The sequence below is a fragment of the Taudactylus pleione genome, unplaced genomic scaffold (assembly GCF_031769625.1).
Source record: "Taudactylus pleione unplaced genomic scaffold, aTauple2 ptg000166l, whole genome shotgun sequence".
Classification (NCBI taxonomy): Eukaryota; Metazoa; Chordata; class Amphibia; order Anura; family Myobatrachidae; genus Taudactylus; species Taudactylus pleione.
Window position 1 is genome coordinate 184,457 of NW_028284568.1, and position 13,190 is coordinate 197,646.

A 13,190-nucleotide genomic window follows, 5' to 3' on the forward strand; every position below is an offset into this window, starting at 1 on the left:
CTGTGACCTTTCCTGATAGACATCCTTGCCGGAGGCCTACATGCCACATTCTATGGTCTCTGCCAGGAGGCTGGTGCCTGAGGATGACACGGGTACTGTGACCTTTCCTGATAGTGTGTGGCATGTAGGCCTCCGGCAGGGATGTCTATGGTCTCCGTCAGAAGGTTGGTGTCATACAGCACAGTATTTCTATATTCCTGCATTTATTTAGTGGCTATTTCTCACTGGCATTGATGCTGCACAGACCTTTTATGAGCTCCTACCCCATTTCGGTCTCTCTCATTCCTAAAGTCTCCTCCTCTGGGCTTGGGTGAGTAGTTCCGGTTGGGTTAGGGGACCCCTGCATCTTAAGGAGACCTTTAAATTCCAAGGGTCAGGAATATGGGAATAAAAGGACCCTTTGTGACCTAAAGTTCTTCAACTCTGTCCTGTGTGAATTTCACGTTTTGCACTGGTGATAGAAAACATTACGCTCGGCCATCAATTATAAAAAAAAAAAAAGAGTTGCTGTAATTCACTGCACTATCTACCAGTGGCCACAAGGGGAATACTGGGCTGAAAAGGGCCAGGATTCCATGTGACTGATCAGATCTCATCCAGTCCTGTGATTTCCCCCCCCTTAGCCAGGTACAGCTGCTGATGCTGAGGCAATAAATATAGCGATGTCCAACGTCTGTCTTAGTCACCCTGGAGCCTGAGCCCTGCTGCCACCTCCCGCTGCTGTACAGAGCATTAGTAGAAGTATAGTGAGAAAACTCTTATGTTACAGTTACCACAACTGTATAGATATTGTGTGTGAGCCGGGATGTACATCGGGGATCATTTCATTATATGACTTGTATTATTTGAGTCATGTAATTGCAGATCATCTGCGTATCATGAAATGTCCTCTTGTGTCCAAATCATTTACTCATTGTTAACGTATGTTGTTTTGTTTCCATCAGATAATCTGCCAGTGTTCGTGAGCAATCAGAATGGGTATTATTATCACTCGCAGACCAGCCTCGACCGCAGCCCACATGATTACAATGGCAGAATCCGGAACGGTAGCGTCTACAGCGCGCACAGCACCAACTCGCTCAACACCCAACAGCACTACATGCAACCCTCGCCCATGTCTTCCAACCCCAGCATCACAGGAAGTGACATCATGAGACAAGAGTACATCCCCTCCCACCGACACAGTGCCCTCATCCCACCCTCTTATCGTCCAACCCCTGACTATGAGACCGTCATGAGGCAGCTCAACAGGGGTATAATGCATTCAGACAGACAGAGCCACTCTATGAGAAACCTCAACATTGGCAATTCCTATGCCTACAGCAGGCCAGATGCCTTGGTTTACAGCCAACCTGAAATCCGAGAGCATGCCCACTTTACGTCTCCCCAGTCCCATCATTATCCTTTCAACTTGAACTATAGTTTTCACAGCCAGTCTCCTTACCCTTACCAGGTTGAACGGCGCCCGGTTGTAGGAGCGGTCAGCGTCCCAGAGCTTACTAATGTCCAGCTTCAAGCTCAGGACTATACGGCCTCCAACATCATGAAAACTCAGGTCTATAGGCCTCCCCCTCCATATCAGTACCCACGTCCGGCCAACAGCACCCCAGATTTGACCCGACACCACACTAGCAGCAGTAATCCAGACCTGATTACCAGGCGAGTCCACCATTCTGTTCAGATGTTCCAGGAGGACAGTCTGCCTGTGGCTCATTCTCTCCAAGAGGTGAGTGAGCCATTGACCGCGGCACGCCATGCCCAGTTGCAGAAGAGGAACAGCATTGAAATCGCTGGGCTCACGCATAGCTTCGATGGGATGCGGGTGAAGGAGAGGACCACATCATCTTCACCTGCAGCCAACGCGCCACCACAAAGGCTCATGCCATCAGACTCGCAGACTAACTCTTACATAGAGCGTACAAAAGAGGAGCCGGCTGCTGAGCATGACAGCGGACGATACGGTCACAAGAAGTCTCTTTCTGATGCCACCATGCTTATTCACAGTAGCGAGGATGATGAAGAGGACACTGAAATAGACAACAGAACAAGTGTTTCTCAGACACCGCTCTATGACCGATCCCAACTCCGAACAGTAATTGAAACCTACCCTGACGAGTCAGAGCCGAGCTACCCATACAGTTCCATGCCAGCTAATCATCTACATATCTACGAACATAAACCAGCAGAGGTGGAGAGAGAGAGGAGACAGACAGCCGTCAGCCCAGTACAGTTCAGTGGGGATCTCTTGACCAATCGGAGAGGTAATGGGACCATTGCTCCATCCGTGTCAGAGTCCGACCTCACGGCTGTTACTGTCCGGTACCGAGTGAAAAAGGATCCTACAAAAAAGAGACCAGTGTCTGATTTCCTGTCCAGCAAGAAGGATGTTGTTGAAGGTCTTCCACCTTCAGGGGTAAGTAGACCATAAGTACTAACTGGAAAAGATGGGGAATGTCCGATTCGGCTTCTGCTTTAGGCTGAGTGGGATTATAATAATAATAATATGTCAGAGGAGGGATGATGAGATCAATAGGTAAAACAATGGAATAAAGGGCTCGATTTATAAAGCAGTGAAAAGCACTTTAGCACCCACCACTGTGATAACGGAGCTTTCTATTCCATCCACTGGTGGACACTGGGGTTGTGAGTGGAGCACTGAAACTCCGGCTGCTCCTCAAAACATTGAATGTCTGAAGTAGTCCCCCTATACAGCCCACACATAGCTGCTTTGTGGTTTTTTTTGGTTTTTTATAAGTGCCCGGCGTCCTACAGTCCAAATAGGTGTTTTGGTGTGATTTTTTTTTTTTTTAACTCCTTTTTTTCATTCTTTGTTTGGTGCCACGCAGTGGCCACTAGAGAACGTTTGGAGCGAGCCATTTGGTAGTCATACGCAGGTGACCACTTCACACATTTCTGAGCATTTCATACCCGGTTGGTTCTCAATTTCTCAACCTCATACCCCAGCTATTTGCTCCTGCATAGGAAGCCTGGGGATTCTAACAGTATAAAACCATTGCAACTAGACAGATCTATGTAGTGTGCAGTGACGCGCCCAGCCCCCTGCAGCCACACACTACGTAGATCTGCTCTGTTGCAATGTACTATACTGACAATTATACCCAGCTGCCCCAGCGCTCCTCAGATCAGAGCACACTTTGCATCCTCATACACCCTGCTCTTCCTATCTCTTCGCAAAATAATGTTGCCATCTGTAGATGGGGTAAAGTGCCTCATTTGGGGAGAAGAGAGGTATAATATGTTAATATCTCCGACCTGTCCTCTGTGTCTCTTTGCCCCTTCAGCGGCCAATCAGAAGTTCTTGTAGTGTCGCACTTAAAAATGTAAATAGCCCTATTGTAATAGAGGGGTACACTGACTTCTTCCAGCCCCAGGAGACTGGTGCAATAGATGGGAGAGGGCTTGGCCAGGAGAGAAAACAAAACAAACCACTTTCTTTGCAAAAGGAGAATAAATTATAAACTTTAGTATCAAACATTGAAGGTGCTGGCTAAATATTGTCTCATTCTCCCAGCCCGGTGGTGTCGGCATGTGAAGAGCTCTTCACAGAAAGTGACAACCTATCGCCCCCTGCTGGCCTCTGTGTATGGTATTTGTCTTCTACATAAGCAGCACATGTCCCCCTACAGAGCTACTTCACTGGCAAACCCCCCTTCCCTCCAGGTGTCAGCCATTAGACAACCACCAAGGATGGAATGTTCTATTTCTTCTGGTTGGAAAATTTTTGAGCCATTGTGGCCTGAAGTATGTGGACACCACTGGCCATTCAGTGGGGCAAATGTTTCCCAGGGACCTGGCCCATTCATAGCCGCATGGCGTCTCCTGAACGGAGGTGGTCTTGGATATCTGTAGACTGGATTTACTAGTAAAAATACCTTTGAGTGGACTCCTCCTTTCACAACAATGACAGTTTAATTTCCAAACAATAAGAGTGATGTTCTAATTATCGGCAGAAGCAATGGCAGCACTCTAGGTATATTGCTCCTGCAATTGCCGTTTTCTTGAAATTATACTTTCCTTATCTGCAGGGCATAAAAAAGGGTACCCGAACAGAAGCTAAAAAAATGGGGCCTCTGAAACTGGCAGCTTGGAATGGCCTAACACTGCCCCGTATGCTCCTATCGGACGATGAGAGAGAGGAGCCCACCAGAGCATCTAACGATGAGCGGGTAATTGGATGTCATTTGTGCGTGTAGATTGAATGGCACTCTATGGTAATTGGGTGGCTGGCATTTGATGTTTGGATAACTGGATACAATGCCGGGTACCGTGGTGTGACGACCTCTGTGTAATTCACAGTGTAAGCTTCTAGAGCAGCGGCTGGAACAGGGAATGGTCTTCACAGAATATGAGCAGACCCTCAAGAAACGGCTGCCGGACTCCGAGTGCTCCATAGCGACGCTCCCTGAGAACGCAGAACGCAACCGTTTCCAGGATGTGCTGCCATATGACGACACCCGTGTGGAACTAGTCCCAATAAAAGAGAACAATACTGGTTACATCAATGCCTCCCACATAAAGGTAAGACCTCCAGCTCTGCTCTCTTCCTTCCCATGTCCTGAGATGATGATTGAAGAGCATTAATTATCACCATTCCCGTTTGCTTCCATCTCCATAGGTGACGGTTGGTGGCGTGGAGTGGGATTACATTGCCACGCAAGGTCCCCTGCAGAACACGTGCCAGGACTTCTGGCAGATGGTTTGGGAACAGGGCGTGGCCATAATTGCCATGGTAACACTTGAAGAGGTGCGTTAATAGGGTAACAGAAGAATTTGCTGCACTCCCAGGGATCTGGGTATACAAGCAGGAGATGTAATGACAGTGCATGGGATATTGTGCTAAGTAGCTGATCATTCATTCCTTATACACATCCTATGCAGTATTCTATGGTAGCCTGAGACTCACCAGCTGTTATAAAGCAGATTTTCACAGTATGCCAACTCAAGGCTGGTAGTGCCAACATCTGGCAAGCTGAAATGCTTCTAGAAAGCTTCAATTCTTGGGTGTAGATGTTCTTTTGTATGGGGACATGTGTAATTTTCCTTGCACCTGGTTCTGATGTTATAGTATACAGTACATAATGTGCTGAAGCCTTGCTTCTTGTATACGGAGCACCACTTACTACAGCTGTCATCATGTGTAACAGGGCAAACCCAGATAACAAAGAAATAATATACAGCTATGAGTCCACCACAAAGCAGCTATGTGTGGGCTGTATAGGGGGAGGTAATTGGGTAGTATAACATTAGGAGGTTAGGTGGGTGGTGCAGGATCAGATCCTATGTGTGGACTGTATAGGGGGAGGTAATTGGGTAGTATAGCATTAGGAGGCTAGGTGGGTGGTTGGGGATGTGATACGCTGCGGTTCGGAGGCTGGAGAAAGAGATTCTCAGATCTGGAAAATGGCGGCATAGGCGCCAGCGGTGGATGACTCCTGTAGAATACATTATTAGGGTTTATCATTTGTTTGAGTAACTTGTACATCAGTATGGAAAGTAAGAGGAATATGTTATGCTGCTTATTTCAGATAACTGGGTATCAGTCTACTATAGAGGTTTTTGCCTTTCATCTGTAGACATTGCACCTTCCGCCTTATTATCTGCCTTCTCCTGGCTGGTGTAATGTCTGATCCTACATCTCCAAAATCTTCACAGCACTCAGACTATGGGTGAGGCGGGTCCCTCTCTTCTCAGGTGCTGATGGAGTGGGGGTGTCAGTGTCACTTAGACACAGTGGAGCATTTGATGGGACCTCACGTAGTGGAGAATGACGCAGTGTCGTTGGCGGCGTGTGCTGGAAGCGGGCAGGGTGGTTTCCTTACACGCTATGAAGGTAGTAGAGGAGTAGGTACCATCAGTAAGATGAAGTTGGCCCATCCTATGCTAGGGGTAAAGTGTCAGTTGTTCTTGGTTTATGTTTGCAGGAAATACAGCTAATAACTTGTGCTTCTCACCTTTCTCTGCCAGGAGGGAGGGAGAGAGAAAAGTTACCGATACTGGCCAAGGCTGGGGTCCAGGCACAACACTGTCACCTACGGCCGTTTCAAGATCACTACCCGTTTCCGCACAGACTCCGGCTGTTATGCCACCACTGGCCTCAAGATAAAGCATCTTCTGACTGGCCAGGAGAGGACCGTGTGGCACCTGCAATACACCGACTGGCCGGAACACGGACATCCAGAAGATCTGAAGGGATTTCTCTGTAAGTTCAAATGGTGCCACAGTGGTGGTGTTGAAGATGGATAGTATTGTTATGAATACTCCATATTGGATCCCCCAGGGATCCTTCATTCCCTTACCAAGATGTTCACCGAGCCTAGCACTGCACAAGTGCATCGCCATCTTGTCACTGTTGGAGCGCCATAGTGGGGGACAAATGCCACTTAGCTCTGTGAGACCTGCGGAATACTGCTACCCATGCCTGCCAGAGGGCCTGGTTGCATTACCAGTGTCTGTATAATTCTGGGTACGACTGTGCTACCAAATAACCAGTGGGGTGGTTTAAGTACTGGGCTGTTTGTTGTCTCAGGGCATGCACTGGTGGGGACTTACCCTCTGCCGTACTGCAGATACCTGTCCTCTCATATTCCAACAGTTATTACAGTGGAAAACATTGGTAATAGAGAGTAAGGTAATATTTCACCTAATCAAAGGTTGTCACATCCTCCACCCAATTGTGCAACTGGAATCCAGATGACTGAACCCCACTATGTGGAAGTATCAGGAGAAGTCGAGGAGCACAACAAAGTTATTAACTACTCTGGAACAGAGTCCTAGATATAGGCAAACTCTACTCTTCTATACAGCCCTCATCCAATCTCTCCCCATACATATGTGTTCACTCTAGCACCCTGCAGTTCCTCTTTCCTGTCTGAGGTGTCGCTCTCTGCTCTGGTGCTTCTAGCACACTCAGCTGATGCAACAAACTGCTGAGATACAGACCAGAATGTGCTAGAAGCAATCTTCCTGTCCCAGCTAACGCCACCATCTCCTGCCCCTGGCATTCCTTTTACAGTGGCACTGTACCTGTATGCTGTGCCCACGATCTGGAATGCTGGATGCTTATAGTCACCTTTTTATGTTGAACTGTAGCTTTTACTGCCAAGTCTGGTCTTGTCCTGTTATGTTCACACTGTATGTTTGCATGCACGCTGTATTGTGCTGGGAGACGCTTGTTACTGAAGAGTAATAATGTTAGTAAATTTACCCCCTAGTGCGAGACTGTTTTGTTCTAAGAATCTAGATTGGCATCTCGACCAATCTCAGGGTTGATTTTCATCTCAAAAATTGACTAAAGTTAAAGACTGGTGAGATAGAGAGAGAGAGAGATTTCTCTCTTCTCATTCGTAAAAGTTGGGGGAGATAGCTAACTCGAATCTTATCACCATTGGGAAATCAGAAGTACTTTACACCTAAACTATACATCTGTCAAATTTACCAAGAATCGGGATGGCAAACTCTCTGCCAAATTTTAAGTTTTAAACACTCATCTCCAGAGCTGCGAGATTGCCAGAAATGTACACAGATCAGTGTGATTTGTATGTTTCTGGCTGTAAATAGTTAAATTAGGGTTCATTTTTTTTAAATAAATGACGTAGCCCGCCCCCTCGGGGTGAGTGATCTCATCTTCACTTGCAACTCGGGGGAGATATCTCGTCTGCTTCACCATTGGCCATCTCACTTTCAGCTAAACTCACTTCTTAGTAAATTTGAGACATGAAAAACGGGAAAATCACCCGAGATTCGGCGATGCAAATCGAAATAAAAAAATAAAATAAATAAACTCGACCATTCTCAATTCTTCGTAAATTTACCTCCTAGGAATTGTGGGTAGACGCAGGCATGTTGTTGGCTGCCATATACCCAATAACACTCTCCAGCATGGAAAGATATAAGGAGAGACGTCCACCTTGCCAACAGCTGTGCTGAGCTGCTTCTTATTCTAGAACCTGTATACTGGCTGTAGCTGTGCTAGAACCTCAACATTATGGAAGTATGGTATATGTATTTGTCACCGATGGGGCCACAGAGATCCCACCGATGGGGAGTGAGGACACACCTGAGGGGCTGACGACTATAAGTGATACAATGTACATGACCGTTATAATATTGTTGTGTTGTTTCCTGCAGCCTATCTAGAAGAGATCCAGTCAGTCCGCCGGCATACAAATAGCACAGGCGACCCCACGAGTTCAAACCCGCCAGTCCTGGTGCATTGTACGGCAGGGGTTGGCCGGACAGGGGTGGTGATTTTATCGGAGATTATGATTGCATGTCTGGAACACAATGAGGTGAGAACTCGCTGCCCTCGTGTCCCTGTGTTATTGGTCTGCGTGTGAAGCCATTCTGATTGCGCACGTTTTCTCCGCAGATGCTGGACATTCCTCTAGTGCTGGACATGCTGAGACACCAGCGGATGATGATGGTGCAGACCATCGCTCAGTACACCTTTGTATACAAAGTTCTCATTCAGTTCCTGAGGAGTTCCCGGCTAATCTGACTCCCCCTGCAGGGCCAGCACAGGTACTGCAGGCGATGCAGCTGAACTGACCTCCGGGCGGTGAGGAAGAGATGAAGACTAGAGCTGATAGATTGCTGGGCGATTTACTGACTGTATGTGGTCACTGATCCTGGCTGCTACTGACAGTTTGAAAAGTTAGCTGGGTCCAGGCTGAGAGTAAGATCTTGGAACTACAAATTCTCCTCCAGTGCCCATATTAAATCCTTGCAAGTGCCAGTTACGCTGGGAGGAGGGGGGCTGTAATCTTATATCAGCCGGTCCTCTATAACAGCAAGGTGAGAAGGACTATGCACACGGTAACAGTATTATAACAGCTCTGATTTTACTGGTTGAAATCAATCAAATCTGACGCTTGTGATGTTTTACGCACTTTTTTTTTTCTCTGTAGTTATTTGATATATTTATGATGTTTTTACTGAAGGCGTTTTAGTAAGGAGCTGCCCCCAGCGAGTCAGGAAGAGGAGGGTGTGATGTGGCCAGTAGGGCGGGTGTAATGTACATGGGGGGCTTTATGCGCGATACATTTTGAACATTTTAAGGGTTTTGTTTCTTTTTGAGATTTGCAGGAACATATTTTAGCCTGGGGATGGGAGGGGTACAAGCTGTGGGTGGAACACGGATCCCTATCTAATGAATTGGCGGCCTCGTGTGGTTTTGTATAAATGAAAGAGAATTTGAAGTGGTGGAAATATTTTGTATTTTTATGCAAAGTAAAAACTTTGCACACCAAAAATCTCTTTATATTCTTATAATGGACATATTGATATACATACATATATATTTTTTTCAACATATAACCATTAATCTGCAGCCCTGAGCGTTGTGTAAGGAGCTGACACCACAATGCGACAATCTCCTTAATACTCTGGAATCGGGAATCGCCCCTCGCCCATCCGATGGTTTTTTTTCTCCTTTGAAAAACTGTCGTTTGGTTTTGGGGTCAGGAAATGGGTTTTCGGGTGTTTGCAGAAATTAATTTATTTACTATTTCTACAGGACAAAATCTACTTTTACTAACAAACGATTGGAACTGTGTCTTTATGTGCTTGTTGCAATGATGACATATTGTTGTTGGCATAGTAAGTATCTGTCACAGCGGCCTCCTGCAGTTACCGTGGATACAGGTCTATATGTCGCTATGTACAATGATTATTCCCAGAGTATGTAGAAGCCTGGATTACGCTGATAGCGGAGCCGTGGTATTCGCTGTACAGAGGTCGGTAGTGCTCACCTACAGTGTAAGACACTATTCATAGCCCTGCGCAGTTTACAGTGTGATAAAGGGGGAACCATGGACCTAAATCCGCGCCTGGCTTATATCGGCCTAGCGCAAGTGAGAAGAAAAGCCGGCGCTCTGACTACTGTGCCTGGTGCGGAGTCTGTACCTATAGGTGGACACAGAACCATGGGCTATATTTACTACGTGACGCTTTCCAGAGTCGCAGCATCGGTGGCAGTTTTGGCCGCTGGATTTAAAGCGTAATACTCTAGAACACACCTGGTTTTGTATAGAAATTATTACCATGTTAGATAATAGCATCTAAAATTGCCAAAGATTGGGAATTTTGTAAAAGCGCTGCTCAGTAAGTCACGTAGCCATTGCGTCTAATCACTTACTGGGGTTTTGCTGCAGACGTCTACCTGTGTGCAATATAGATAAATATCTTTCACAGACATGGTTCCCTCTTCCCACTGGTGCAGGAGATTTCTGGCCATCTGGGTACAAATTGTGACGCTTGGAAGTGTGAAACCTTTATGCTGTAAACCGAGGTAAAGTAAAAACAAAAATTGATATATTTACCCTGCAGTGGTAGAAAACTAATGGCGTGCTCATTCACGCTCTACATACAGCGCAGGGCGTTTACCAGACACTATACGTAGAGTACAATGGTGTAGCTGCGAGCGATCGGAGGTCGCCATGGCACTAACCAGTGCCCCATGATGCCTGTAGACAGGAAGTGTGGTGTACACAGGAAATAGGTTCCTCCATGCCAGCAGTCAATTCAGTCACTGAAGTTTGGGGGATTGTGCAGTACTGGATGTGATTGCTGACCCTGTACGTCTGCTATCTGCTCCCCACAAACCCCCGGGATCTGTCACCAATGTAAATGGCTTAATTAACAAAGCAAATTGTTACTAAATGTAATATAAAACATCATCTATCAATCATACACTTGGTTGGAGTCCTACGTACCTACATTGTCCCTGTAATAACCTCAGTGAGAAGCGTCGGTGCCATGCCGGGACTGTTAGGGGTGGGATGAATGTGATTAGGGATCTATGAAAGTGGAAATATTGCTCAGGTTAATGCAGGTTATTAGGTTGCAATTGTCTATGACAGGAATTTGCTGTCATATATTACAGCCAATCAGACATTCTCTTACGGCAACCTATATTCAGTCTATAGAAAGCAAGAGCCTGATTAGCTGGTATTACATAGCATAGTGTAAGATCTCCCAGTTACACATTTCCGGGCTGGGAAAACCACCATTTTGTTTATGGATGTTGAGCAGAGGGGTAAAAGCGAGCGCTCTTTCCCAGAAATTGAACTACAAGTCCCAGCAGCAGAACCTGCTAGGTATACTCTAGTGCTGTAAGGTGTGACTACCCCTGTGGTGTAAGATGGGGAATGCATTTCATGTGCGGTGTTATATGGTCGTATTATTATAGATAAATGCAGATGGGGACAGTGGGTCTGATTCAGATATTGATGAAATGCCAATGTTTACGGGGATTGAGCGATTTGTAGCTATTGCGTATACGTGAGCCGCGCAGTGATTGGTGTGCGGTTACACTCGCACAGAGGATTCACTTGCAAAGTGATTGACAGGAAGTTAAGGAAACAGATTAAATGGCGTTTCATGGACGTGCATAAATTAGCTATTGCCATCTCCTACGCAGGTTCCCGTTGTTTACGCTGGTGCACGACATGGGCCGGATATGAGAAGGCAGCTGTGGGCGGCCCTGAGACATTAGCATAATTTCACTATTGCGCTACATGAGATTGCGATTGCATTAGCATAAAGCTCTGAATAAGGCCCTCTGTTTATTCCGATCTCCCCATGACGGCAGTATGATCAGCGTCATGCTGTGTTTCTTATATTACACAGAGTGAAGATATTGGGATTTCTGTACTAGAACTAGATTTTCTGGCTGCTGGAAGAGGTGGGTAAAGTATGTGGGTGTAAGTTATTATGTAAGAGAATGTGTAACACACGTGTGTTATGAAAGCTCAGCCCAGGACACCACTAACCGTGCAAATGTTGTGCCTTAAACAGGCATATCCTACGCAGCTACACTGTTAATGTATTCTGTGGGTAAATCTGAAACAGTGGCCTGTACTTACAGATGAGTCCTCATACATCTAGCCTCCTTGCGCGGTCAACAGCCCTTCTAGTTGCGCTCAGTTGCGTTGAGTGTCTTTTAAATGACAACGTTTTACCTTCAGATGCCTCTTATTAGCACAGGGATGTAAATAGATAGACATGCTGCATATCATTTTACTCAGCAGAAGCTGGTTATGTTATGTTCTGTGTGTGACTGCGGCTGTATCTGCATGTGAAATGCTACGTTAGTGTCAGTGGCTGTAACCCTGTAACGTAGCATTTAGCATGCAGATACAGCCGCAGTCACACACACAGAACATAGGCATGGTGCATAGCACAAGCAGCTTCTGCTGATTAAAATGATATCTGGTCACATCGCTGTGTGAATAAGACTCATTTAAAGGTAACAAAATTGCACGAAAAGACACTCAGCGCTACAAAGTCACACGGAGCTCCGGCGTTGTGTAGCACGACTTGTAGCAAAAGGAGGCTAGATGTATGTGGACAAATCTGTAAGACTGTTTTAGAATAATGTGTAATAAATGACAAGTAATGTGTAACATGGGGTGATGCGTAAAATGAGAAAACACATTCCCCAGGACATAATATAGAGGATTATCACTACAGATAATACATAGCTGGCGCCCCTGGGTAACTCGTTTCACAGACTAGATACTCCGACTCTCCTAGAGCTAAATAAAGATTTATTCAGAGTTGTGGGTCCCCATTACTGTATCATAATGTACAATCAGTGCGGCTCTACCAGGTGTAACACTAAGACGTTGTACAGATTGTGCTGGTTCTACCTAATATGTATAATATGTGATATATATGCAAAAGGAACATAGTATATTTTTGCCATGGAAATAAATATTTGGAGCAGTTTTCCCTGCGTCTGAGTCTTTCTTCAGCACTTCACACGCAATGCGGCACTTACACGTGTTCATAAATCAATGTGGTAAGGAAACAAAATTACATTATTTTCTATAAAACAATGTAAAAGGGTTTCAAGTAATGGACTTGGCGTTCTACGGCAGGTACACGCTATAAAGTTATGCCAGCCTGCCTGGGGCATTAATAGTTTTATAAACTTATTCCATGCTGTAATTGCTTTAAGGCTGATAGTTTGAACCAGTGCTCAAAGTAAGGGTATAGAAATGTATCCCCCTCCCCCTTTAGGGATATTGACAATGACTCTTATTCTAGATGTTGTATGGGGGCAGGATGTTCTGGTCACACTGTATGGGGCAGGACGCAATGGTTGCGCTGTATGGGGGCAAGATGCTTTGGACGCGCTGCATGGGGCAGGACGCTCCAGTCGTACT

General features: G+C 45.9%; 1 protein-coding gene across 2 annotated transcripts in view; it reads left to right on the forward strand.

The window, feature by feature from the left end:
• Positions 1 to 12,750, forward strand: part of PTPN21 (protein tyrosine phosphatase non-receptor type 21) — a 104,680-nt gene extending 91,930 nt beyond the window's left edge. For both annotated transcript variants that reach the window (XM_088475204.1, XM_088475205.1), the window contains 7 exons: positions 945 to 2,413; positions 4,047 to 4,187; positions 4,318 to 4,539; positions 4,637 to 4,765; positions 5,986 to 6,220; positions 8,149 to 8,309; positions 8,390 to 12,750. In XM_088475204.1, the coding sequence (XP_088331330.1) occupies positions 945 to 2,413; positions 4,047 to 4,187; positions 4,318 to 4,539; positions 4,637 to 4,765; positions 5,986 to 6,220; positions 8,149 to 8,309; positions 8,390 to 8,518 (2,486 nt within the window). In that variant the 3' untranslated portion in view covers positions 8,519 to 12,750. The remainder of the gene's footprint in view (positions 1 to 944; positions 2,414 to 4,046; positions 4,188 to 4,317; positions 4,540 to 4,636; positions 4,766 to 5,985; positions 6,221 to 8,148; positions 8,310 to 8,389) is intronic.
• Positions 12,751 to 13,190: the final 440 nt, after the last annotated feature.